We start from the raw sequence: 24464 nt of genomic DNA, 5'->3' as shown, positions 1-24464 counted from the left end.
GTAGTGTTCCAAATTAAATTACTTCTTGTAAGACAGTAGCTAATCTTAGTCCAAACCAACGTGTATCTTTTCTTTTTGCCATTTTAATATCTGATGATTAGATGAAAGAAAATACAACCACATGCATCCTATGACACAAGTCAACCCTATGCAATAATAAAATCTAAACAACGTAACCAACCATGGGATGAACTATTGTGCATGCAATGACAGTTTTCCATATATGATTTGAACTATTAGACTATATATATGTATTCATGAACCACAAGAAATGCCTACCAAACAGAAACTCGGCAAAAAGCAGGGTTCGAACTCATGGCTCTTATCGCCAAGCATCTTCTTGTAGTGTTTGCCTTCTTGGTGGTTTTCAACATCTGTGATGGCCAAGGATTGAAGCTTGGATACTATCGTAAAACATGTCCTAAAGTCGAGGCGATCGTGAAAAAAGAAACTACGAAGATTATTACTACAGCTCCCACTCTTGCTGCTCCGTTACTCAGAATGCACTTTCATGATTGTTTTGTTAGGGTACGTTCATGTTCTATGCAAGTGCATGCTTGCATGATCCAAATGGATATATATACAGAATCAAGTAGTACTTGAAAAAGCTGATAATTGTTTCCTAAAAGCTCTCCCGAACACTACTTTAATTTTATATATATGCATGTGCTTATTAAATATCCCTGTTTTGTAGGGGTGCGATGGGTCTGTGCTGCTAAATTCTACTAGAAGTACTCAAGCCGAAAAAGATGCAATCCCCAACCTGTCCCTAAGAGGATTCGGATCGGTGGATAGAGTAAAATCCGCGGTGGAGAAGCGGTGCCCCGGTGTTGTTTCTTGTGCTGATATATTGGCTTTGGTGGCTCGTGATGCCGTCTCCGTCGTAAGCGTCGCGGCCGATGTCTTTCAGTTCTCTATGACATTATAAAGTTGTGTGTTTATTTAAATTATATGATGAATCATAATTTGCACAGCTGAAAGGACCATTCTGGAAAGTTCCCTTGGGAAGAAAAGACGGAAAGGTATCGATCGCGAGCGAGGCGCTGAGCAATCTGCCGCCGCCGTTTTTCAATATCACTCAGCTGAAAGCATCTTTTGCGTCAAAGGGATTGAACGCAAAGGACCTCGTGGTTCTCTCAGGCGGCCACACCATCGGGACTTCGCACTGCTCCAGCTTCACCAGCCGCCTCTACAACTTCACCGGCAGAGGAGACAGCGACCCCGCGCTCGACTCGAACTACGCGGCGCGCCTGCGTAGAAAATGTAGCGCCACGGATGTGAGGACCCTCGTTGAAATGGACCCTGGAAGCTTCAAAACATTTGACGACGATTATTACGCGTTGGTGGCTAAGAGGAGGGGATTGTTCACCTCTGATGCGGCGCTTCTTGATGATGCGCAGATTCGGGCTTATATTAATCTTCAGGTTGCTACGAAAGGATCCACCTTTTTCAAGGATTTTGCCGATTCAATGGTGAAAATGGGAAAGATCGGAGTGCTGACAGGGAAGAACAGTACTGGTGAAATTAGGAGACGGTGTGCTTTTGTTAATTAATTAATTAATTATGCATAAATGATTTCAATTAATTTTCTTCATATTGTTTGTCACAGGTTGTTTTTCTTTAATTGTCCACAGATCTGTGTAAGAATAATTAAATTAATGCTTTGATTTGCGTTAAATTAAATTAAATTGAATATAAGTGTGAATTTTCCACCACCAAGGCTTACGCACAGCTCAATGCCGTTAACTAACTAGTGTGATTTGCAGACTGTTGCGTTAGTTCGAGGTCTACCGCATTGAAAAGTAGTGACGGCGGGTTTTCACGTTATTAAAAAAAATTAAATTAATGCTTTGATTTGCGTTAAATTAAATGAAATATAAGTGTGAATTCAGTCCGTTGAACTTGTTGGATTTTGGGTTTCATCCACTAAATTTTAAAATTAATATTTATTTTAATTTGGTGTACTAACTTTTAAATTTGAGATATTATTGCTTTATTTGCTAAAGTGACATCGGATTCTGATTTCAACTTAATTAACAGCTTTTGACCCAGTAGGACTGAAATTTTACGGGGAGAAAAAACCCAAATACAAACAGTTAATATTGGAGAAATTTAATTATTTTTCTATCGAAATATATATATATATATATAGATATATATACATGCACGGGGTAAACATAGTCGTGAGGCCCGACCCCAATGAATCCCCTACCCGAGCTAGTAACTGGAAATTAGAATAAGGATAATGGTAGCGATTAACAGTAATTATTTCAAAATTTATGAAATTCAATGTAGCAATTGATGTTTGGATGTAATGTTCTCCATTAACTAAGCCAATTCTGAGCATTAAATGTAGCAATTGATGTTTGATATATTCCAAGATGGAAGCTTTTTTTCTTCTCCAAATAACAAGTAGAAAAAAACAACACAAAACAAAACATGGAAGCTTTTTTCAACTTTCTCGTTTCCCAAATTCATTATTACTTCAATGGATACTTTAGTTACGACTGGTAAACTTTTCATGGGTTAGTCTATGCTACACCGAGAGTGTTTCTCCCCCTATTTCAATACCATTAGATCACGTGAGACTCATATATTTTATGGAAATTGACATATGTCTTGATGATCCAATGGTTGATATTTGATCATATCATGAGGGGAGAAGTACTCCAGATATAGCATAAAATAATCCATTTTTCATATAACGTTTTAAATCGAGTGGGAAGAATATATTAGATATATTTCAAAAGCTTCATGATATTCTCAAGATATGAAAATATATAGGATGAAATTTTTGCATTGAATATATATTGCAAGTTTCTGATCAATTTCTGACTCCACATACAGAGATATTAAATCGTTACACGGCCTTGATTGATACAATATAATGGAAAATTTTGTGTTCTATTTTAATTCAAACTCGATGTATAACCATAAAAAGTTAAAAACCCATAAACGTTGGTGCATTAGTTTGTAATATAATTTTATGATGTATTATTATCATATATATATATATATATATGATGATGTCGAATTTTTCCTCCGGGTTCGGTCTGGTAAAGCGAATCTTCAAATTCTCCACAAAGAGGGTCGGATCGGGCACGACGGAGCTCTGCACGGACAGAAGCTAAATTAGGGGGCGCCGAAGGTGTTTCGGCGTGACCCCTCCGATGCCTAAGTCAGTGCTCGAAAGTGAAAGAGCTTGACAAAAAGTAAGAACAAGAAAATATGCGTGCGTGAGTGTGTGAACAAGAAGTGAATAAAAGAGATTAATGAATAAACCATGAACCATACCTGTATTTATAGGGGCTTGGAGGGGTAGGTTACCTTGATGAGGTAGAACATGTGTTAGAGTAGGACTCTACTCGGATAGGAGCCTTGACCCAGTAGGACTCTAACACCAACTTAGAGATAATGTCAAATCTTGGATTCGTTAGATATTGTCTTTATCTGTTGATGATCTTCATGTGCCCGAGAGTAATAGAAGGTTCCAGATATTGGGCCCTTCCTGGGCTCGGGTCGGGCTCCAACCATACCCATTACGGCTCAAGCCCATAAATTCATGATTATGATCTTATTCCTTAACAAGGTCATTTCAGACTGGGCTTTTCATAAAATAAACTAGATGGGCCTCAAAGTAATAATCCAAAAATATGGATTATTGGGCTCGGGTCGGGTTAGACCCGTATATTTTCTAGGGGCATCAATAGTACCTCCCCCTACTGGTCTAAAGAAGTATGAAATTTAGACCATGTAGTCCTCTGACCGGACCCCGAGCCCCATATATCATGCTTGTAATGTAGTATACCACAATGTGTTTTCTATGAACGGTCCTGATCTCGATCATTGTCATGTGTTTTCTCTGAACGGTAAGGATCTCGCGACTGTACGATTCCCGAGGGATTCCCTGAGTGACGTGGCCCGCCCTGAACCGCTGATCCAGACTATCATCGGTCGGTCAAGATCAATTCAATCCTCCTATAAATAGGTCGGTAAAAAACTACATTTTTTACTTTTACAGCGTGGGCGTTACTCTGTTAAAATTTCGAGAGCTCTCCCGACCCGAGCTACTATTCCCGTGTCCCTTCCGATCGGTCAGTTATCAAGCTTCTCGTTTATAATTCCCGACCAACCATCTTTTTCCGTAAGTATTTCTATTAAATATTAAGTTAAGATGTCCTCCCCTGATGAATCCAATGTTAGGGAATTAGCTCTTTTTGTAGATGCTCCTTCCTCTCCTCACCCCGAATCCCCTAAGCCTTCTGATCAGGCAGGATCAGACGCCGACCCGAGCCCTTCTGAGACTCGGGAGGCTAAGATGAGGAGACTTCATCGGCTTAGGAATGACGAAGCCCAATTAAGAGAAGATGGGAAGCATTGGTTCGAAATACTTGCTTCCCATATTAGTCCGGACATGGGTCCAACCATTAGAGATAGGTCGGGCATGCCCGAAGCCTACACATTAATAATCCCGGGACCTCATGACCAGGCTCATAAACCCCCCAAGGGTTTCCTAGTTTTAGCCTAGACCAAGTGAAGATGGGTCTTAGATTTCCAATCCCGCCCATCATTTTGGCCTTGTGCCAATTTTTTTGTATATGTCCGAGCCAGTTGACCCCTAACTCTTTTAGCTCTATCTTATCCTTAGGAGTCTTGTTTCGTTTTTTTCCAGGTTCCCTTAGATGTGGGGAATTTTACCAAATTTCTTCAGATCAAGAAAACAGCCCCGGGTCGATTTTATATTTCTATCCGGCCCGAGTACAAATTCTTGAAGGGAAAACCAAGCTCTCATAAGGGTTGGAACAATAGATTTTTCTTTGTTCGTCCTGAGCCCGAGCAACCTTGGAAGTGTCGATCTAACTGGGCCATGAATTTCACTTCCCCTGACTTTCCTATTCCACCCAGCCATAACTTCACTAACTTTCTTGCGATCCTATCCGAAAAAACATTCAATATCGAGAGTCTAATCAAGGAAGACCTGCTTTGCAAATATGGCTTTTGTAGGAAAGGGATAGAGGTTCAGGGTGATTTAGATAGGGGTACTTAACTTTTTTAATCATTTTCTTATCTATTCTCCCGTGCACTCATGTTAACCTTTTCTTTTTCTTAATATACAGACGAAAGAATAATCGAAGCTGAAATGACGGCTGACTTCCGAGCTGCAGCCAAAAGGTTGAAACGAAAGAAACTCGAGGCCTCCGCGGAATCTGCCACTGAATCTGAACCGCGTATTCCCGAGCCGCAATCCAAGAAACTTCCAATCAAGTTCGGGGGGATGAAGCCCCTAGTAATCAAGAGCTTATTCCCCAATCCAGTACCGCTGTTCATGGAAAGGGGAAAGAGAAAGTATTCATTGATCTCGGCTCCCTTCCTGAGCACATGGGAGCCCGGGCAGACCAGCCTGGGAGCCTAAACATTTTGCAGCACATGGTCTCTACTGAAGATCTAGAGATAGTTCGGGCAATCTCGGATAAGGAGGCTGAGGAATCCTTGGCCCTTTCTTTTATGCAGGTAATTCCTTTTCACTTTCCCTTAGGACTTTTAATCTCTCATCCTTGAATAATACTTTGACCTTTTCATTTGCAGACCATGGTCTGGGCGGGAGAGGTAACTGCCCGATCTTACAAGGCCCGAGTTGACCATTCTCTAAACCAAGATGCTCTGGTGAAGCGGATAATTGTACTGACCAGGCAGATCCGTGACCTTAGAGACGCTCATGGTCAAGAAGTACATGACATGAGGTCGGACATCGAGACTGCTCAGGACGAATGGGACAGGGCCAAGAAGCGCATCAAAGAGTTGGAAGATGCTCTCCTGGCTAAGGATCAGGAGTTCGAGGCTGGATGGGCCAGGAAGAAAAATGATTTCCTCACTTCCTCTGATTTCGTCGACCTGTGTGCTGAGAAGAATGTTGCTTTTTTCGAGGATGGCTATAAGGGGTGTCTAGCTCAGATCCGGGCTGAGGGTTATTCGGAAGCCGAACATCCTTTCTCCTCCCTCGACTCTGCTAAGGCCTTGGATAAATTGCCTGATGAGGAAGAGAAATCTGAGCAAGAGGAGCATGTGCAGGAGGAAAAAGAGGTCGAAGCCAAGGGGGATGCTGCCCCTTGATTTTAATTTTTTTGATGTTCTCGTTCATGGTTAAAACAATGTTCCAAACAAATTTTGTTTTCCTAGACCCTGTGTGGTTTTGTTTTTTAGTTTTCCTTTTCATTTCATGAACGACCCGTGCTGGGTATTTTGATATGACGTGCCAAATTTCATTAAGTATTGAATACGTTCCTGAGCTGTAAATCAAAATTTTGCAGTGTTAAATGAATTCCCGAGCTGGAATCTTAACAAAATTTTGCTAAGTATTAAATAAATTCCCGAACTGGACTATTGACAAAATTTTACTAAGTATTGAATGAATGCCCGAGTTGGAATCTTAACAAAATTTTACTAAGTATTGAATGAATTCCCGAGCTGGAATCTTAACAAAATTTTGCTATACTCGATCAATTGTGAGTTCAGACTTGAGTTTAAAATATGCGGTGGTTGTCGAGCTGAACGGGCTTCGTTTTTTTACCACGTATGGCATGGTGGGTGCCGAGTTGGTCAGGCTTTGTTTTTGACCACGTATGGCACGGTAAGTGCCAAGCTGGTCCGGCTTTAATTTGACCACGAATGGCGTGGTGAGTGCCGAGCTGGTTCGGCTTTATTTTGACCACGAATGGCGTGGTGATTGCCGAGCTCGTCGGGCTTTAATTTGACCACGAATGGCGTGGTGAGTGCCGAGCTGGTCGGGCTTTAATTTGACCACGAATGGCATGGTGAGTGCCGAGCTGGTCGGGCTTTGTTTTGACCACGAATGGCGTGGTGAGTTCCGAACTGGTCGGGCTTTAATTTGACCACGAATGGCACTCACTGGTCGGTCTTTAATTTGACCACGAATGGCATGGTGAGTGCCGAGCTGGTCGGGCTTTGTTTTGACCACGAATGACGTGGTGAGTGCCGAGCTGGTCGGGCCTTAATTTGACCAAGAATGGCGTGGTGAGTGCCGAGCTGATCGGGCTTTGTTTTGACCACGAATGGCGTGGTGAGTGCCGAGCTGGTCGGGCTTTGTTTTGACCACAAATGGCATGGTGAGTTCCGAGCTGGTCGGGCTTTAATTTGACCACGAATGTCGTGGTGAGTGCCGAGCTGGTTGGGCTTTGTTTTGACCACGAATGGCATGGTGTTTGACAAAAATATGTCATTTTCTCATAAGTAATTTCTAACATAAATCTCAAAAATTAAGGAATAACAAAAAGGACTACTACTACTATCAAATTTAAAAACAAAAATAACAAAATAACTCACAACCCATTACTCCTAAGCGGTCGAGTAATTCCCCAAATCTGGTCGAGGCTCTAAGAGTAATACTTCTTCAAGTGTTGAGCATTCCATGGCCTTTTCCCTCTCTTTCCTTGGGCATCTTCCAAATAATAAGCGGCTATTCCTGCCTTCCCTATCACCTTGAAGGGTCCTTTATACTTTGCATCCAGCTTTCCTCTCTCTCCATGGTGTTGAATTTTCCTCATAACCAAATCCCCTTCTTGAAAGGCTCGAGGGTAGACCCGTTTGTTATAGGCTCGGGTCATTCTTTTGCGATAAGCTGCCAACCGAACTGCAGCTCTAGCTCGATTTTCTTCAATCAGATCCAAATCCATGGCCCTTAATTTATTGTTGTCAGGGCCGTAGGCTATTATTCGAGCGCTTCCTGTCCAATCTCGGCGGGCAGAACCGCTTCAGTCCCATACACCATATTGTATGGTGTCTCGTCCGTCCCGGACCTTGTTGTAGTTCGGTAGGACCATAACACAGATTGAAGTTCATCCACCCATTTTCTCCGTGCTGAATCTAACCGGGTCTTGAGTGTTTGCACGATAGTTCTATTAGTAACTTCTACCTGCCCGTTACCTTGGGGATAAGCAACAGACGTAAAAACTTGTTCGATCTTCATCTGCTTGCACCAAGCTTGGACCTTAGAACCACAGAATTGCCTTCCATTGTCTGATATGAGCCTGCGCGGTATTCTGAACCGGCAAACAATATTTTTCCATAAAAAATTTAGCACTTCCTTTTCCGTGATTTTTGCCAAGGGCTCAGCCTCGACCCACTATGAAAAATAATCAACTGCTACTAATAAAAATTTTCTTTGACCCGTACTGACTGGGAAAGGTCCAACAATTCCATTCCCCATTGATCGAAAGGACAAGAAGCCACTACTGCTTTCATAAATTCCGCAGGCTTCCATTGCAAATTAGCATGCCTCTGGCAATTGTAGCATGATTTGACCAAGGCAGATGCGTCCTTCTTCATGGTGGGCCAGAAAAACCCGGCCAGTAGAGCCTTCCGAGCTAAGGCTATACTACCCAAGTGATTTCCACAACAACCTTCATGTATCTTTCGTAGAACATAATTAGCCTCGTCCGGGCCAAGACACTTGAGAAGAGGTTGGGAGAATGACCTCTTGAAAAGTATTCTATCATCCATCACAAAACGTAAGGCTCTTCTTTTAATTTACCGGACCCTTTTGCTATCGTTTGGGAGCTCATTCTTGGTCAGGTATTTGTGTATGTCATATCTCCAATATCCTTCTAGTACGTCTACTATTATGTCATCTAGACTTTCAAGTTGAGATACCATCTCTTTTCCCTTTAGTCCGGGCTCGGATGGTTCTCCAACGGAACTTGCAAGATGGGCCAATTTGTCGGCCTTTGTATTTTCAGTTCTCGGGATCAATTCCATAGTGAGTTTGGTAAAATCTTCCTTGTCTTTGTCCAATGCTTGGGCATATTTTATCATTTTTCATTCATGGTTTCAAACTTCCTCTTACTCTGTTGTATGACCAACTGTGAATCTGAATAAAGGGTAGCTCGGGATATACCGAGATTCCGAGCAGCCTTTAGTCCGAGCAAGAGTGCTTCATATTCTCCTTCATTATTAGATGCTCGAAAATCCAACCTTATTGATATGTTGGTTTCCTCACCCCAAGGTGATACTATCACAATCCCGACCCCGCTTCCTGTTTGACAAGATGATCCATCTACAAATATTTTCCAATGGTCTTCTTGTTCTAACTGGACAGTCTCTGCTAAAAAATCAGCTAGGGCTTGAGCTTTGATAGCAGTTCAGGGCTCAAAATTTATGTCGTACTCACTTAACTCTGTAATCCACTTGATCAATCTTCCCGATGCATCTGGGTTGGCCGCAATTTTTCCCAAGGCGCTGTTGGTAAGAACAGTGATCGGATGAGAGAGGAAATAGGGCCTTAGCTTTCTGGTTGTAATGAAGAGGGCCAGAGCTAACTTTTCTTGTGTCATGTAGTTAAGCTCTGCTCCTTTCAAGGCATGACTGACGAAATAAAAAGGTAGATGATTCACCCCCTCCTTCCTGACTAGGACCGAGCTAGCAGCTCGGGGAGTGACAGCTAGATACACAAAGAGCTCTTCTCCCTGTATTGGTTTGTTCAACACTGGTAGTTCTTTTAGATATGTTTTCAACTCTTGAAAAGATTTTTCGCTTTGTTCATCCCACTCAAAGTTTTTAGTTTTTTTGAGTGCTTTGAAGAAAAGAAAACTTTTGTCCGCCGATCTTGAGATGAACCTCGCCAGTGCGGCAATCCTTCCTAACAGCCGTTGGACTTCCTGAATGTTCTTGGGTGACTCCATAGAGATGATGGCCTGAATTTTTTCCGGGTTAGCTTCAATTCCTCTCCTAGTGACCATGTACCCCAGAAATTTCCCATTTTGAACCCCAAATGTACACTTGCTCGGATTCAACTTTAGTCGATAATCACGCAATGTTTGGAATGTCTGAGTCAGGTCGGCAATGAATTGTTTAGCTGTTCGGGTCTTGACCAGAATGTCATCCACGTACACTTCAATATTTTTGCCTATCTGTTGTTTGAACACTTTGTCCATCAATCTTTGATAAGTGGCCACAACATTATTGAGCCCAAAGGGCATAACCACATAGCAATAAGTCCCCGCGAAAGTGACAAAACACACTTTATTTTGATCTTCCTTGGCCAAGGGGATTTGATGATACCCCTGATAAGCGTCCAGGAAGCACAACAACTCGTGCCCGGATGTAGAATCTACCAGCTGGTCTATTCGGGGCAAGGGATAGCAATCCTTTGGACATGCTTTGCTCAGATCACGAAAATCTACGCACATGCGCCACTTGCTCGAAGACTTGGGTACCAGTACTACATTTGATAACCAGGTCGGGAAATATACTTCTTGAATGTGTCCAGCTCTCAAGATTTCCTCAACTTGTCCTTGAATCACAGCATCTTTTCCAGGCCCGAAGTGTCTTTTCTTTTGAATAATGGGGCGATAGTCCCGCATAACATTTAGCCTATGCTCCATTACTTCTCTCCGTTGAAACGACCCTAACTCTATAATAAATAATTATGCGGAAATTTTTTTTTTTTTTATAATACTAAATAAAATATGTACATATATGCCCATACATATATGCACAGAATAAAATATTCAAAATAAATACATGACTAAATAAATAAACAATTAAATACTTAAGTAAAATGCATTCTTTAAATTAAATAAATATCTGAGTCAACCCTATAATTAAAAATATATTGCATAAATAAAATGAATAAAAAGTGTGCATGCACCTAAAATATTTAATAAAATATTCAAAAACCTCAACCCATGAAAATATTTAAAATGTATCATAAGACAACATGCATGGTGACTCAGAAGCTGTCACGGTCACGGGGCCACTGCTACATGTCTGCTCATACGTCCTCACCACCGGTAGGGGTAACCTGCTCCTCTACATACTCACCTGCACCATATCAGTGTAGTGAGCCTAGAGGCCCAACATGCATACTAACAAGGGTTTAAAATAATTTAATACACTTTCATACATAATACTTAACCTATAAATGCATGAGCATGCCTCAAAAATATTAACATAAATGTTACTTAAAGAAATTATTGAATTATACATAACATACATAATATCATACATACTTGAAATGTTGAGCACTTATTTTCTTAACATTGAATGGTCCTATCCGTAAGTGTGACCCATACTTATAGTGCGACTGATCAGTCTAAGAAACCATCGTACGAGGCTGGTGGCGAACCACCCATACATAAATGGCAGAAACTGCCCATACATAAATGGCAGAAACTGCCCATACATAAATGGCCACACTACTTCAATTTCCACCTAAAATATTTTATTTGCTCAACCATAAAATTTCAATCATAGCACAAAATTGATTTCATGAATGCATGTACTTAAATAAATTGTGTGTCCTTCATATATATTTAATTTAATTTTCTTACTATCATATAAATATTAAAATAACTTAAATGCATAAAAATAATTAAATATATAATCAGGACACATGCAATTTTTCTCATGGATGGTCCTGGACTGCTGGCCCTACACTCAAGCCCATTAACTTAAATCTGGCCCATTAACATACTTAAGCCCAATATCTTAAACTTTAAGCCCAATTAATTAATCTAAGCCCAATTACACTTAAATTGGCCCATTGGGCCCAAAAACCCAAAGACTGGCCCATTAACTTTTATGGGCCCAAAAGCCCATAAAATTAATGGACTAACTTAATTAAAATTTTAAAAGTTCAAATAAAATTATTTGGGAGTCCAAATAATTTTATTTCAATTTAATTGACTCAATAACCCATTAATTCATAAAATATTTTAAAAAATAAAAAGACTCGAGCCCGGCCCACCAAACCCGGACCCGGACCCACTTAACCCGACCCACTAACTTACTGACCCGACCCGGACCCCTGACCCGACCCGGACCACCCTAAACCCTAGCACCCGAAACCCTAGTCTATCCTTATCCTCTCGGCCGCCGAGGGCTCGGGCAGCAGGCCTTCATCGCCTGCTGCTGCCCTGCTCCGGCCACGACCGGCCGGAGCGCCACCGGTAGGACCTTCCCAGGGTCCTGCCGGTTCGAACCACACCAGGCCCCCGACCCCATGCACGTCCAACCGTCGAACCGAAGCCTTACATCTCCAAACCCTAGACTGTCTCGGCCGTGCACTTGGCTGAAGAAGGTGACTACCTGGGCTCGTTTGGCTCGAACCCCTCGAGCCACCCAAGCCCAGACCAAGTACCCACACCCCTGGAACCCTAGCCATCAGCCGAACCATGCATAGAGAGAAAGAAAACGTGAGCATGCTATGAATTCGAAGAACAATGCACCAACAACAACATTCAATCGATTTTCTGAAAAATAATTAAAGGATTTAGATGCCTACCATAACTTACATAATATATTATGATATGACGTTAAAAGGAGAAGAAAAATCATGCCTTTCACCGTAGATATGGATTTAACACGTGTAGGAAGGACTTCGGGACGACGGGACGACTTTGGCTTGCTTGGAACCTTCAAAAGGATGGCTATGGTGCTCTTGGAGATGGTCTTGGCCGAAGGAGATGAGGATTTTGTGAGAGTGGAGGCGGCTATGGGGGTGAAGTAATCGGCTAATAGGGTTTGGGTAGATTAGGTTTTATTTTGGTGTTAATTAAATATAGGTTAAATAATTAAATATAAAAGGTTTTAAATATTAAATATACAACTTAAACTCCTAATTGAACATTTAAAAATCAGATAACTAAAATAAAATCTCGAAATATAAATTTAAGGGAATTTTAAAAATACTAAAAAGTCAATATTTTGACTAATTTTGGATAAAAATGACCCCTAAAATTAAATAAAATTAAATACTTAAAATTTTGAGATAATAAAACTCAAAATAATACTTTAAGGCTCTAAAAAGGCTCATAAAATAATTTGGGTGGAAAGTTGTCATCTCGTCCGTCCACGGTCCCGTCTACGCGATCAAATAATAAAAATACTAAAAATCATAAAAATTACTAATTATGGGTTAAATGCTTAAAAATAAATTAAATCATGCATAAATAATTCACATAATTATTTAACCCATAAATCATAAATTTAAATAATTAAATATCCTAATTATGCAGGCGGATTTACGTAATTAAAAATGCCGGGTGTTACAATTCTCCCCCCCTTAAATTGAATTTCGTCCTCGAAATTAAAGTACTTACCCGAACAACTCCGGGTAGCGAGTCCTCATATCTTTCTCGGTCTCCCAAGTAGCTTCCTCCTCCGAGTGATTCAGCCACTGGACTCTGACCATCGGTATGACCCGCGTCCTAAGCCTCCGCTCCTCCCTAGCCAAGATCCGCACTGGTCTCTCCTCGTATACAAGATCTGGTGGCAACTGTAAGGGCTCGAAATCCAACACATGCGACGGGTTGGAGACATATCTCCGAAGCATGGATACATGGAAAACTTTGTGCACTGCCGCTAGCCCTGGAGGTAGAGCTAAACGATAGGCCAACGTGCCAACTCGCTCCAAGATCTCAAATGGCCCTATATACCTCGGATTAAGCTTGCCTCTCCGTCCAAAACGCGCTACTCCCTTCATAGGTGACACCTTCAAGAACACGTGATCACCTACGGCGAACTCCAAATCGCGTCGTCTGGCATCTGCATAACTCTTCTGCCGACTCTGCGCGGTCCTCATCCTCTCTCGAATCTGCGTCACGATGTCAGCTGTCTGCTGCACAATCTCCGGACCCAACAAAATCCGCTCACCAACCTCATCCCAATGCACCGGAGATCTGCATCTCCTCCCATACAGTGCTGTATAAGGAGCCATACCTATAGACGACTGAAAGCTGTTGTTATAGGTAAACTCCACTAATGGCAGTCTAGTCTCCCAAGATCCTCGAAAATCGATGACACAAGCTCTCAGAAGATCCTCGAGAACCTGGATCACTCTCTCGGACTGACCATCTATCTGGGGATGGAATGCTGTACTGAACAAAAGTCTAGTCCCCAAAGCTGTGTGCAGACTCTTCCAAAACGCTGAGGTGAATCTCGGATCTCTGTCTGACACGATAGACACTGGTATGCCATGCAGTCTAACAATCTCTCTGATGTAAAGCTCTGCATACTGTGTCAAAGTGTAAGTAGTCCTTACCGGCAAGAAATGAGCTGACTTGGTGAGTCTATCCACAATCACCCAAATCGCTGTACATCCTCTGGTACTCCTCGGTAAGCCAACCACAAAGTCCATCGTAATATTCTCCCATTTCCATTCCGGAATAGGGAGAGGTCTAAGAAGTCCTGCTGGACGCTGATGCTCTGCTTTGACTTGCTGACAAGTCAAGCACTCTGACACCACTCTCCCGATGTCACTCTTCATCCCGGGCCACCAATACAATAACTGTAAGTCTCGGTACATCTTCGTACTTCCGGGGTGAATGGAGTACGGAGATGCATGAGCCTCTGCTAGAATCTCGGCTCTCAACTGATCAACGTTCGGTACCCACATCCTCCCACGGTACTGAACGATGCCATCCTCCACTGTGTACAAGAGATTACCTCTAGCCTCATCTCTCTGTCTCCATCGCTGTAGCTCCTCATCAGTGGACTGTCCCTCTCTAATCCGATCTCGCAGAACTGGCTGCACCGTCAACACTGACAAGCTCGGTGCATGGCCGCTCGGATAGCACTCCAAACCAAATATCTGAATCTCGGTCTGTAGTGGTAACTGCACAGTCAAACATGATACCACTGACGACTTCCGACTCAAAGCATCTGCCACTACATTAGCTTTACCCCGATGGTAGCTAATGTCACAGTCATAGTCCTTCACCAACTCCAACCATCTGCGCTGTCTCATGTTCAACTCCTTCTGGGTGAAGAAGTACTTGAGACTCTTGTGGTCGGTGAAAATCTTGCACTTCTCGCCGTAAAGATAGTGCCTCCAGATTTTCAATGCAAATACCACTGCTGCAAGCTCCAAATCATGCGTCGGATAGTTCTGCTCATGAATCTTCAACTGTCGCGACGCATATGCGATAACTCTGCCACTCTGCATAAGTACTGCGCCCAAACCGAGCTTGGACGCGTCGGTGTACACCACTAACTCCTCATGTGGCACTGTCATAGCTAACACAGGTGCTGAAGTAAGTGCATCCTTCAATTGATCAAAGCTCCTCTGACAATCTGGACTCCAATTATACTTCGCGTTCTTCTTGGTTAAGGAAGTCAAGGGTACTGCAATAGAGAAAAAACCCTTGATGAACTTCCTATAGTATCCTGCTAAACCCAAGAAGCTACGAATCTCCGAAGCATTCTTTGGAATCCCCCAATCCCTCACTGCCTGTACCTTGGACTGATCCACTGCAATCCCATCCCTAGAAATAATGTGGCCTAGAAACGCCACCTGCTCCAACCAAAACTCACACTTACTGAACTTTGCAAACAGTCGATGCTCCCTCAAAGTGTGCAAGGCTGTATGCAAATGTTGTGTATGCTCCTCAATGCTCCTCGAGTAGATCAATATGTCATCAATGAATACAATGACAAACTGATCTAGATACGGCTGGAAGACACGATGCATGAGATCCATAAAAACTGCTGGAGCATTGGTCAACCCAAAGGGCATCACCAAGAACTCATAGTGTCCATATCGTGTCCTAAAGGCAGTCTTAGACACGTTTGAATCTCTGACTCTCAGCTGATGGTAACCAGATCGCAGATCGATCTTGGAGAATACCGAAGCTCCCTGCAACTGATCGAATAAATCCTCTATCCTCGGTAGTGGATACTTATTCTTCACTGTGACTCGGTTGAGCTCTCGGTAGTCGATGCACAATCTCATGCTGCCGTCCTTCTTCTTCACAAACAACACTGGAGCTCCCCATGGAGAAAAGCTAGGACGAACAAAGCCCTTCTCCAACAGCTCCTGAATCTGCTCCTTCAACTCTCTCATCTCTGTAGGAGCAAGTCGATACGGTGCCTTAGAGATAGGCACAGTATCCGGCAACAACTCGATACTGAACTCCACCTCTCTCACTGGTGGAACTCCTGCAACATCGTCAGGAAAAACATCTGGATAGTCACGTACCACCTCTATATCTGATAAAGATCTGCTAGAAACGTCTGAGGTAGTGACCACACTAGCAAGAAAGCCCTGACATCCATGGCGCAGTAGTTTCCTCGCACGAACAAGTGATATCATCTGAGGAATACTGCTAGACTGAGATGCAAAGAAAGTAAACATCTCACCTCCTGCTGGCTTCACTGACACTGTCCTACGTCGGAAATCAATCGAAGCTCCATTAACTGATAGCCAGTCCATACCCAAAATCAAGTCAAACCCAGTCAATGGAAGAACCACTAGATCTGCTCGAATGGAGTGTCCCTGCAACTCCAATTCCAGATCCCTGATGACACTAGTGGTAGTGATAGTCTGTCCGGATGGCATGGTAACATCGTAACCACAGTCGACAACCTCCGGTGTAATGCCTATCCGTCTGATATAATCTCGGGAGATAAACGAATGCGTGGCTCCTGAATCTAGCAACGCAAACGTGGAGTTGCCTCCAACTAGAATTCTCCCTGCACGCATAAGATTCCCAACAATTCATACCACTACGCTCCCAGGGTTAAAACACTACAATCCTTAATTCTAATCACAAAGAAACAAAATTCTTATTCTAGCATGCTGATAGTTAAACTCAAGTAACAGGCATTCAGATATAATCGCAATAAACAAAAGCAAAGAATTGAAAAAGTTCTAGGGGTTAGGTATACCGGTGATCAAGGAGGTATCTGGGTCTGCCTCCTCTGCCTGCATCACATATACTCGCCCACTGACGTTCTGCCTCTGCGGGCAGTTGGCAATTTGATGCCCCGGCTCTTTGCAACGATAGCAGACTCCTGCTCCCATAAGACACCGCCCGGAATGCATCTTCTGACACTTCGGACATACTGGATATCTCCCTGGAGTAGGGGCCCCGCCCCTAGTCTGCTGCTGTGGCTTCCCCTGAGGCCTCTGCTGATTCGGGCCCTTAGATGGCCCTGTAAACTGCTTCTTCGCAGGAGGCTGCGAAGATGGTCGCTGATACCCCGTCTGCTGAAACTGCCTCTTACCCTGCTGCTCTCTCTGGATCTCTCTCCGACCCTCCTCGGAACGCAAGGCTCTACTCACTGCAGACTCGTATGTAAAGACGTCTGCCATACGCACATCATGCCTGATCTCAGCCTTCAGGCCCTCCACAAACTGTCGCAGCTTCTCCTGTGGACTATCAGCAATCATGGGCACAAAGTGACAGCCCCTCTCAAACTGGCTCACATACTCCACAACAGACCTGTCCCCCTGACGGAGACTCATGAACTCACGGATCATGCGGCTGCGCACATCCTCAGTAAAGTACTTGGCGTAGAAGATATGCCTGAACTCGGTCCACGTCAGTGTAGGTAGATGGACTCCTCTAACTGCACCCTCCCACCAAAGGGCTGCATCACCTCTCATCATGTACGTCGCACAGCTCACCCTGTCGGTGTCTGTGATCCCCATGTAATCGAAAATGGACTCAAGAGAGCGAATCCATCCCTCAGCCACCAAAGGGTCGGTGGTCCCCATAAACTCCTTAGGCCCCTTCTTCTGGAACCTCTCAGCGACTTCCTCCTCATGGGACAGTCTGGAACGTGCAGCCTGCTGCTCCAACAGAGCAGTAATCCCCGCCATCATCGTAGAACTGGCCTGCTCCAATGCTGTCATAGGGTACTGCGGAGGTGGCGGTGGAGGTGGAGGTGGAGGTGGAGGTCTCCCACGTCGGTTCACTGGTCTGGGAGGCATTCTGCACCACCACATATTTATTTACGTAAATCGCCATGCATAACTAAGTGTTTAAAATTAAGGCTAACTTAAATTCTAGAAATTAAATCATACTATAAATATTTAAAACTTACAGACCGGTAGCGTGGATTTCTGAGCTCGCATAGCAGTAATGACCCCTCCAAGGACCGTGCTCTGATACCAACTGAAACGATCCTAACTCTATAATAAATAATTATGCGGAAATTTTTTTTTTTTTTTATACTACTAAATAAAATATGTACATATATGCCCATACATATATGCACAGAATAAAATATTCAAAATAAATACATGACTAAATAAATAAACAATTAAATACTTAAGTAAAATGCATTCTTTAAATTAAATAAATATCTGAGTCAACCCTATAATTAAAAATATATTGCATAAATAAAATGAATAAAAAGTGTGCATGCACCTAAAATATTTAATAAAATATTCAAAAACCTCAACCCATGAAAATATTTAAAATGTATCATAAGACAACATGCATGGTGACTCAGAAGCTGTCACGGTCACGGGGCCACTGCTACATGTCTGCTCATACGTCCTCACCACCGGTAGGGGTAACCTGCTCCTCTACATACTCACCTGCACCATATCAGTGTAGTGAGCCTAGAGGCCCAACATGCATACTAACAAGGGTTTAAAATAATTTAATACACTTTCATACATAATACTTAACCTATAAATGCATGAGCATGCCTCAAAAATATTAACATAAATGTTACTTAAAGAAATTATTGAATTATACATAACATACATAATATCATACATACTTGAAATGTTGAGCACTTATTTTCTTAACATCGAATGGTCTTATCCGTAAGTGTGACCCATACTTATAGTGCGACTGATCAGTCTAAAAAACCATCGTACGAGGCTGGTGGCGAACCACCCATACATAAATGGCAGAAACTGCCCATACATAAATGGCAGAAACTGCCCATACATAAATGGCCACACTACTTTAATTTCCACCTAAAATATTTTATTTGCTCAACCATAAAATTTCAATCATAGCACAAAATTGATTTCATGAATGCATGTACTTAAATAAATTGTGTGTCCTTCATATATATTTAATTTAATTTTCTTACTATCATATAAATATTAAAATAACTTAAATGCATAAAAATAATTAAATATATAATCAGGACACATGCAATTTTTCTCATGGATGGTCCTGGACTGCTGGCCCTACACTCAAGCCCATTAACTTAAATCTGGCCCATTAACATACTTAAGCTCAATATCTTAAACTTTAAGCCCAATTAATTAATCTAAGCCCAATTACACATAAATTGGCCCATTGGGCCCAAAAACCCAAAGACTGGCCCATTAACTTTTATGGGCCCAAAAGCCCATAAAATTAATGGACTAACTTAATTAAAATTTTAAAAGTTCAAATAAAATTATTTGGGAGTCCAAATAATTTTATTTCAATTTAATTGACTCAATAACCCATTAATTCATAAAATATTTTAAAAAATAAAAAGACTCGAGCCCGGCCCACCAAACCCGGACCCGGACCCACTTAACCCGACCCACTAACTTACTAACCCGACCCGGACCCCTGACCCGACCCGGACCACCCTAAACCCTAGCACCCGAAACCCTAGTCTATCCTTATCCTCTCGGCCGCCGAGGGCTCGGGCAGCAGGCCTTCATCGCCTGCTGCCGCCCTGCTCCGGCCACGACCGGCTGGAGCGCCGCCGGCAGGACCTTCCCAGGGTCCTGCCGGTTCGAACCACACCAGGCCCCCGACCCCATGCACGTCCAACCGTCGAACCGAAGCCTTACATCTCCAAACCATAGACTGTCTCGGCCGTGCACTTGGCTGAAGAAGGTGACCACCTGGGCTCGTTTGGCTCGAACCCCTCGAGCCACCCGAGCCCAGACCAAGTACCCACACCCCTGGAGCCCTAGCCATCAGCCGAACCATGCATAGAGAGAAAGAAAACGTGAGCATGCTATGAATTCGAAGAACAATGCACCAACAACAACATTCAATCGATTTTCTGAAAAATAATTAAAGGATTTAGATGCCTACCATAACTTACATAATATATTATGATATGACGTTAAAAGGAGAATAAAAATCATGCCTTTCACCGTAGATATGGATTTAACACGTGTAGGAAGGACTTCGGGACGACGGGACGACTTTGGCTTGCTTGGAACCTTCAAAAGGATGGCTATGGTGCTCTTGGAGATGGTCTTGGCCGAAGGAGATGAGGATTTTGTGAGAGTGGAGGCGGCTATGGGGGTTAAGTAATCGGCTAATAGGGTTTGGGTAGATTAGGTTTTATTTTGGTGTTAATTAAATATAGGTTAAATAATTAAATATAAAAGGTTTTAAATATTAAATATACAACTTAAACTCCTAATTGAACATTTAAAAATCAGATAACTAAAATAAAATCTCGAAATATAAATTTAAGGGAATTTTAAAAATACTAAAAAGTCAATATTTTGACTAATTTTGGATAAAAATGACCTCTAAAATTAAATAAAATTAAATACTTAAAATTTTGAGATAATAAAACTCAAAATAATATTTTAAGGCTCTAAAAAGGCTCATAAAATAATTTGGGTGGAAAGTTGTCATCTCGTCCGTCCACGGTCCCGTCTACGCGATCAAATAATAAAAATACTAAAAATCATAAAAATTACTAATTATGGGTTAAATGCTTAAAAATAAATTAAATCATGCATAAATAATTCACATAATTATTTAACCCATAAATCATAAATTTAAATAATTAAATATCCTAATTATGCAGGCGGATTTACGTAATTAAAAATGCCGGGTGTTACATCCGTACTCCCAAGAGATCAGATACAGACCATGCGAAGGCGTCTTTGTTCTCCATCAGACATTGTATTAATTGCTCTTTAAGAGAGGCTTCTAACGTCCGAGCTACCTTGACCAACCCGGTCGGAGGGAAAATCAACAATTCTTCGCACTCTTCTTCGACAGTAAGAGGGGTATCTTCTTCCAACAAATTTACTCGTTCCCGACCTACAGGCCCGGGTCGGTCATCATGATTAATTTTGACTGCTTTTTGTTCTATCTGTACCTCTTCTACGTAGCACTTTCGAGAAATCTTCTGATCTCCTTGAACCTCGCCCACTTCATTACCCACAGGAAATTTGATCTTTTGATATAGTGCTGAAGCCACGGCCATGAATGTAGTCATGGCTGGTCTTCCCAAGATAACGTTATATGCTGATGGTGCATACACGATAATAAAGCTGACAATCCGTGTTTTACTTGTACGGTCCTTGCCCAACGTGAGCGGCAAATTGATCAATCCAGTAGGTCGGATGACATGACCCGTGAACCCGAACAATGATGTCACCACGGGTTCTACTTTATATTCTCCCAAATCCATCTGATTTATTGTCTCTTGGAATAGTACATTGACCGAGCTCCCGGAATCCACAAAAATCCAGGCCACATCGTAATTGGCGACTAGAGCTCGAATAACCAGTGTGTCATTATGAGTAGTATCTGGCAAGCCTTTAAGATCATCCGGGCCAAAGGAAAGGGTCGGGCCTGTCCTAACCACCTGGTCGGCTATCTCCATGTTGCTCAATTTCCAACTGCTTGTCTTCCTTGCCCTATTGGAATCTCCATCAGTCGGTCCCCCAGATATCATGTTGATGACACCTTTTGTGGGAGGGGGTGGTCCTTGGTTATTCCCAGTTTGATTTTGATTCGGACGCTGGAAATTTCCCTGTGGCGGCCCAGGTCGGGGTCTTGGTGCATAATGATCGGGACCTTCGTGACTCCTCTTATTCGAGGGATATCCTCCTTTTTGTCGTGCCAACCTATCCTTCATCCCTGGATCCTGTTGTATTATTATTTCAATCTCTTGCTCCAGCTGACGACAATCATTAGTATTGTGCCCATACTCATTGTGAAAGTCACAATACTTATCTGATTTTGGCCTACGGGGTCCCTGCTCACTCCATGGAGGTCTCTGTAGAAGTCTCTTTTCTTCACATATTCGCATGGCCTGAGTTTTACCCATCTTTAGAGGGGTGAAAGAGGTTAATTGTCCAAGCATCTCGGGTCGAGGAACTGGTCCCGTTCTCCGAGGCGTGTTAGGAGTTCTAACATTCTTTGGACTCAAGGGCTTGTCCGTCCACCCATTCGACCGGGAAACTTGTATCTCTTCTAGATTCATATATTTTCCACCCGAGCAAGCAGCTCATCGTAAGTAGATGGTGGTTTTTTGATCAAAGATTTAATAAAATCCCCCGTAGCAAGTCCTTGGGTGAAAGCGCTGATGAGCAGATCAGTAGTAGCAGTAGGCACTTCAAGGGCCAAAGCACTGAATCTTCGAATATATGTGTGCAAATCTTCTTGGCCTTGCTGTTTGATGGCAAAAAGACTAAGAGTAGTTGTAGGGTGTTTTTTGCTACTAGCAAAGTGGTGTAAAAATGCCTTGCTGAAATCTTTGAACTCCTTGATATCCCCCGGTCGTAGTAGGTTAAAACATTGTTGCGCTGGCCCAATCAAGGTATTGAGGAAGACTCGGCACTTGATCGGGTCAGAATATTTGTGCAGCAGTGCGGCATTCTAGAAACAGGACAAGTGCTCTTCTGGGTCTTCTTTTCCATCATATTCTCCCACATGTGGGAACTTAAAGTTTTTGGGGAGTTCGGACTCCAGTATTTCGGCAGAGAAGGGAATATTCCGGACTGGCGTGGCTAGATATCCGGATTGTTTTTTTTTCAAAATCTCCATCTCTTCATTCAATTTCTTGATCTCCTCTAATTGCTTGTTCTGATCTGGTGGTGGGGGAGGGAGATTAGCCGCCCTTGCAGCCATAGCTTTTTCAATCGTGGCCGTAACTAGCTGCTCCATCGTGTATCTACTCCATTCGTGCCAACCATCTTAACTTTGTTTCTTCAATTTCCCACAGACGGCGCCAATTGATGATGTCGAATTTTTCCTCCGGGTTCGGTCTGGTAAAGCGAATCTCCAAATCCTCCACAAAGCGGGTCGGGTCGGGCACGACGGAGCTCTGCATGGACAGAAGCTAAATTAGGGGGCACCGAAAGTGTTTCGGCGTGACCCCTCCGATGCCTAAGTCAGTGCTCGAAAGTGAAAGAGCTTGACAAAAAGTAAGAACGAGAGAATATGCGTACGTGAGTGTGTGAACAAGAAGTGAATAGAAGAGATGAATGAATAAACCATGAACCATACCTGTATTTATAGGGGATTGGAGGGGTAGGTTACCTTGATGAGGTAGAACATGTGTTAGAGTAGGACTCTACTCGGATAGGAGCCTTGACCCAGTAGGACTCTAACACCAACTTAGAGATAATGTCAAATCTTGGATTCGTTAGATACTGTCCTTATCTATTGATGATCTTCATGTGCCCGAGAGTAATAGAAGGTTCCAGATATTGGGCCCTTCCTGGGCTTGGGTCGGGCTCCAATCATACCAGTTAGGGCTCAAACCCATGAATTCATGATTATGATCTTATTCCCTAACAGGGCCATTTCAGACTGGGCTTTTCATAAAATAAACTAGATGGGCCTCAAAGTAATAATCCAAAAATATGGATTATTGGGCTCGGGTCGGGTTAGACCCGTATATTTTTAGAGGCATTAATATATATATATATATATATATATATATATATATATATACATACTAGAAAAATGTACGTGCGTTGCACGTAACAATAATTTTATTTGATTGAGACCGAAGTTATAAAATTTTGAATATTTATCTTTATTAAAATCAAGTGTTATACTTTTTACGGGCAAGTTCAAACTTCATCACCATGATTCAATATCAAATTAGCTACTGAAGTGGTCACATGACCTATTTAACTATATTTTTTGTTATATTTGTCGGTTTCTGATCAACGATTTTTTGTAGTGATATTATATATTTATAGATTGAGTTTGATTTATTTTTTAGCTAACAATTTTAAAACAATAACATATGTTATATATTTATTGAAAAACGTAAAATATATATATTTCTTACAAACTGTAGGATCAAGAGATGTGTGTTTTACTAAAAGTTATAGTTAGTGGTAATTGTATAACGCAAATCTTTTAGATCGTATTGCAGTTCAAACAAACACATGTTTCAATTGTTAAACCCAAGGAGACAATTATTGCACCCAAACAATCACCTTATCAAATATTGTGTTTTCAATCAATATGGATCGAAACTACGAGCTTGAGTCTGATATTAATTGTATGACCGAACACGTCTCGCTTTACCAAAATTTATAGTTGATGGTAACAATACGACTCAAAATTTTAAACAATACAAAATCTCAAGCGTCGTGTTTCGATTAATGCTCTCAGAGACTATTATTGCACCCCAACATAAACAATTTATGTTAAATGATAATTTTACTTATATTGATTTTTAAGAAAAAATAGTAATTTCTTTCTGAGAAATGATTTTTTGATTCATTAACTTGTCCAAATTTGAGCTTTATTCCATTGAGTTGTCAAATTTGGTTATGGTGCACTAACATTTAATTTTCAATTATTGTTAGTCCAATTAAACCAAAAGTAGCCGAATTAAAATTTAGCGTGTCAGTATTTTTTATTATAAATCAGTATTTTTACGTCGTGTCAGTAATTTTTTTTATTATAAATCAGTATTTTCCAGTATCACGACCCCAATTAGACCAAAATTAGCCGAATTAAAATTTAGTGTATCACAAA

General features: G+C 41.9%; 1 protein-coding gene across 1 annotated transcript; it reads left to right on the top strand.

The window, feature by feature from the left end:
• Positions 1-200: 200 nt before the first annotated feature.
• Positions 201-1677, top strand: LOC140891250 (peroxidase 27-like). Its single transcript, XM_073299644.1, has 3 exons — positions 201-528; positions 695-883; positions 975-1677. Exons 1-3 carry the CDS (start codon positions 316-318, stop codon positions 1551-1553), a joined length of 981 nt encoding a protein of 326 aa, XP_073155745.1. The 5' UTR covers positions 201-315; the 3' UTR covers positions 1554-1677.
• The last annotated feature ends 22787 nt before the right edge of the window (positions 1678-24464 follow it).

The sequence above is a fragment of the Henckelia pumila genome, chromosome 3 (genome assembly GCF_033568475.1).
Source record: "Henckelia pumila isolate YLH828 chromosome 3, ASM3356847v2, whole genome shotgun sequence".
Taxonomy (NCBI): Eukaryota; Viridiplantae; Streptophyta; class Magnoliopsida; order Lamiales; family Gesneriaceae; genus Henckelia; species Henckelia pumila.
This window is presented reverse-complemented; position numbering and strand designations above follow the sequence as displayed.

Bases quoted from the DNA above. Each gene is read 5' to 3' on its own strand.
- LOC140891250 (XM_073299644.1), top strand. From the start codon at position 316: ATGGCTCTTATCGCCAAGCATCTTCTTGTAGTGTTTGCCTTCTTGGTG. The intron at 529-694 runs GTACGTTCATGT...CCTGTTTTGTAG, and splicing joins TTCATGATTGTTTTGTTAGG to GGGTGCGATGGGTCTGTGCT. The intron at 884-974 runs GTAAGCGTCGCG...TAATTTGCACAG, and splicing joins CTCGTGATGCCGTCTCCGTC to CTGAAAGGACCATTCTGGAA.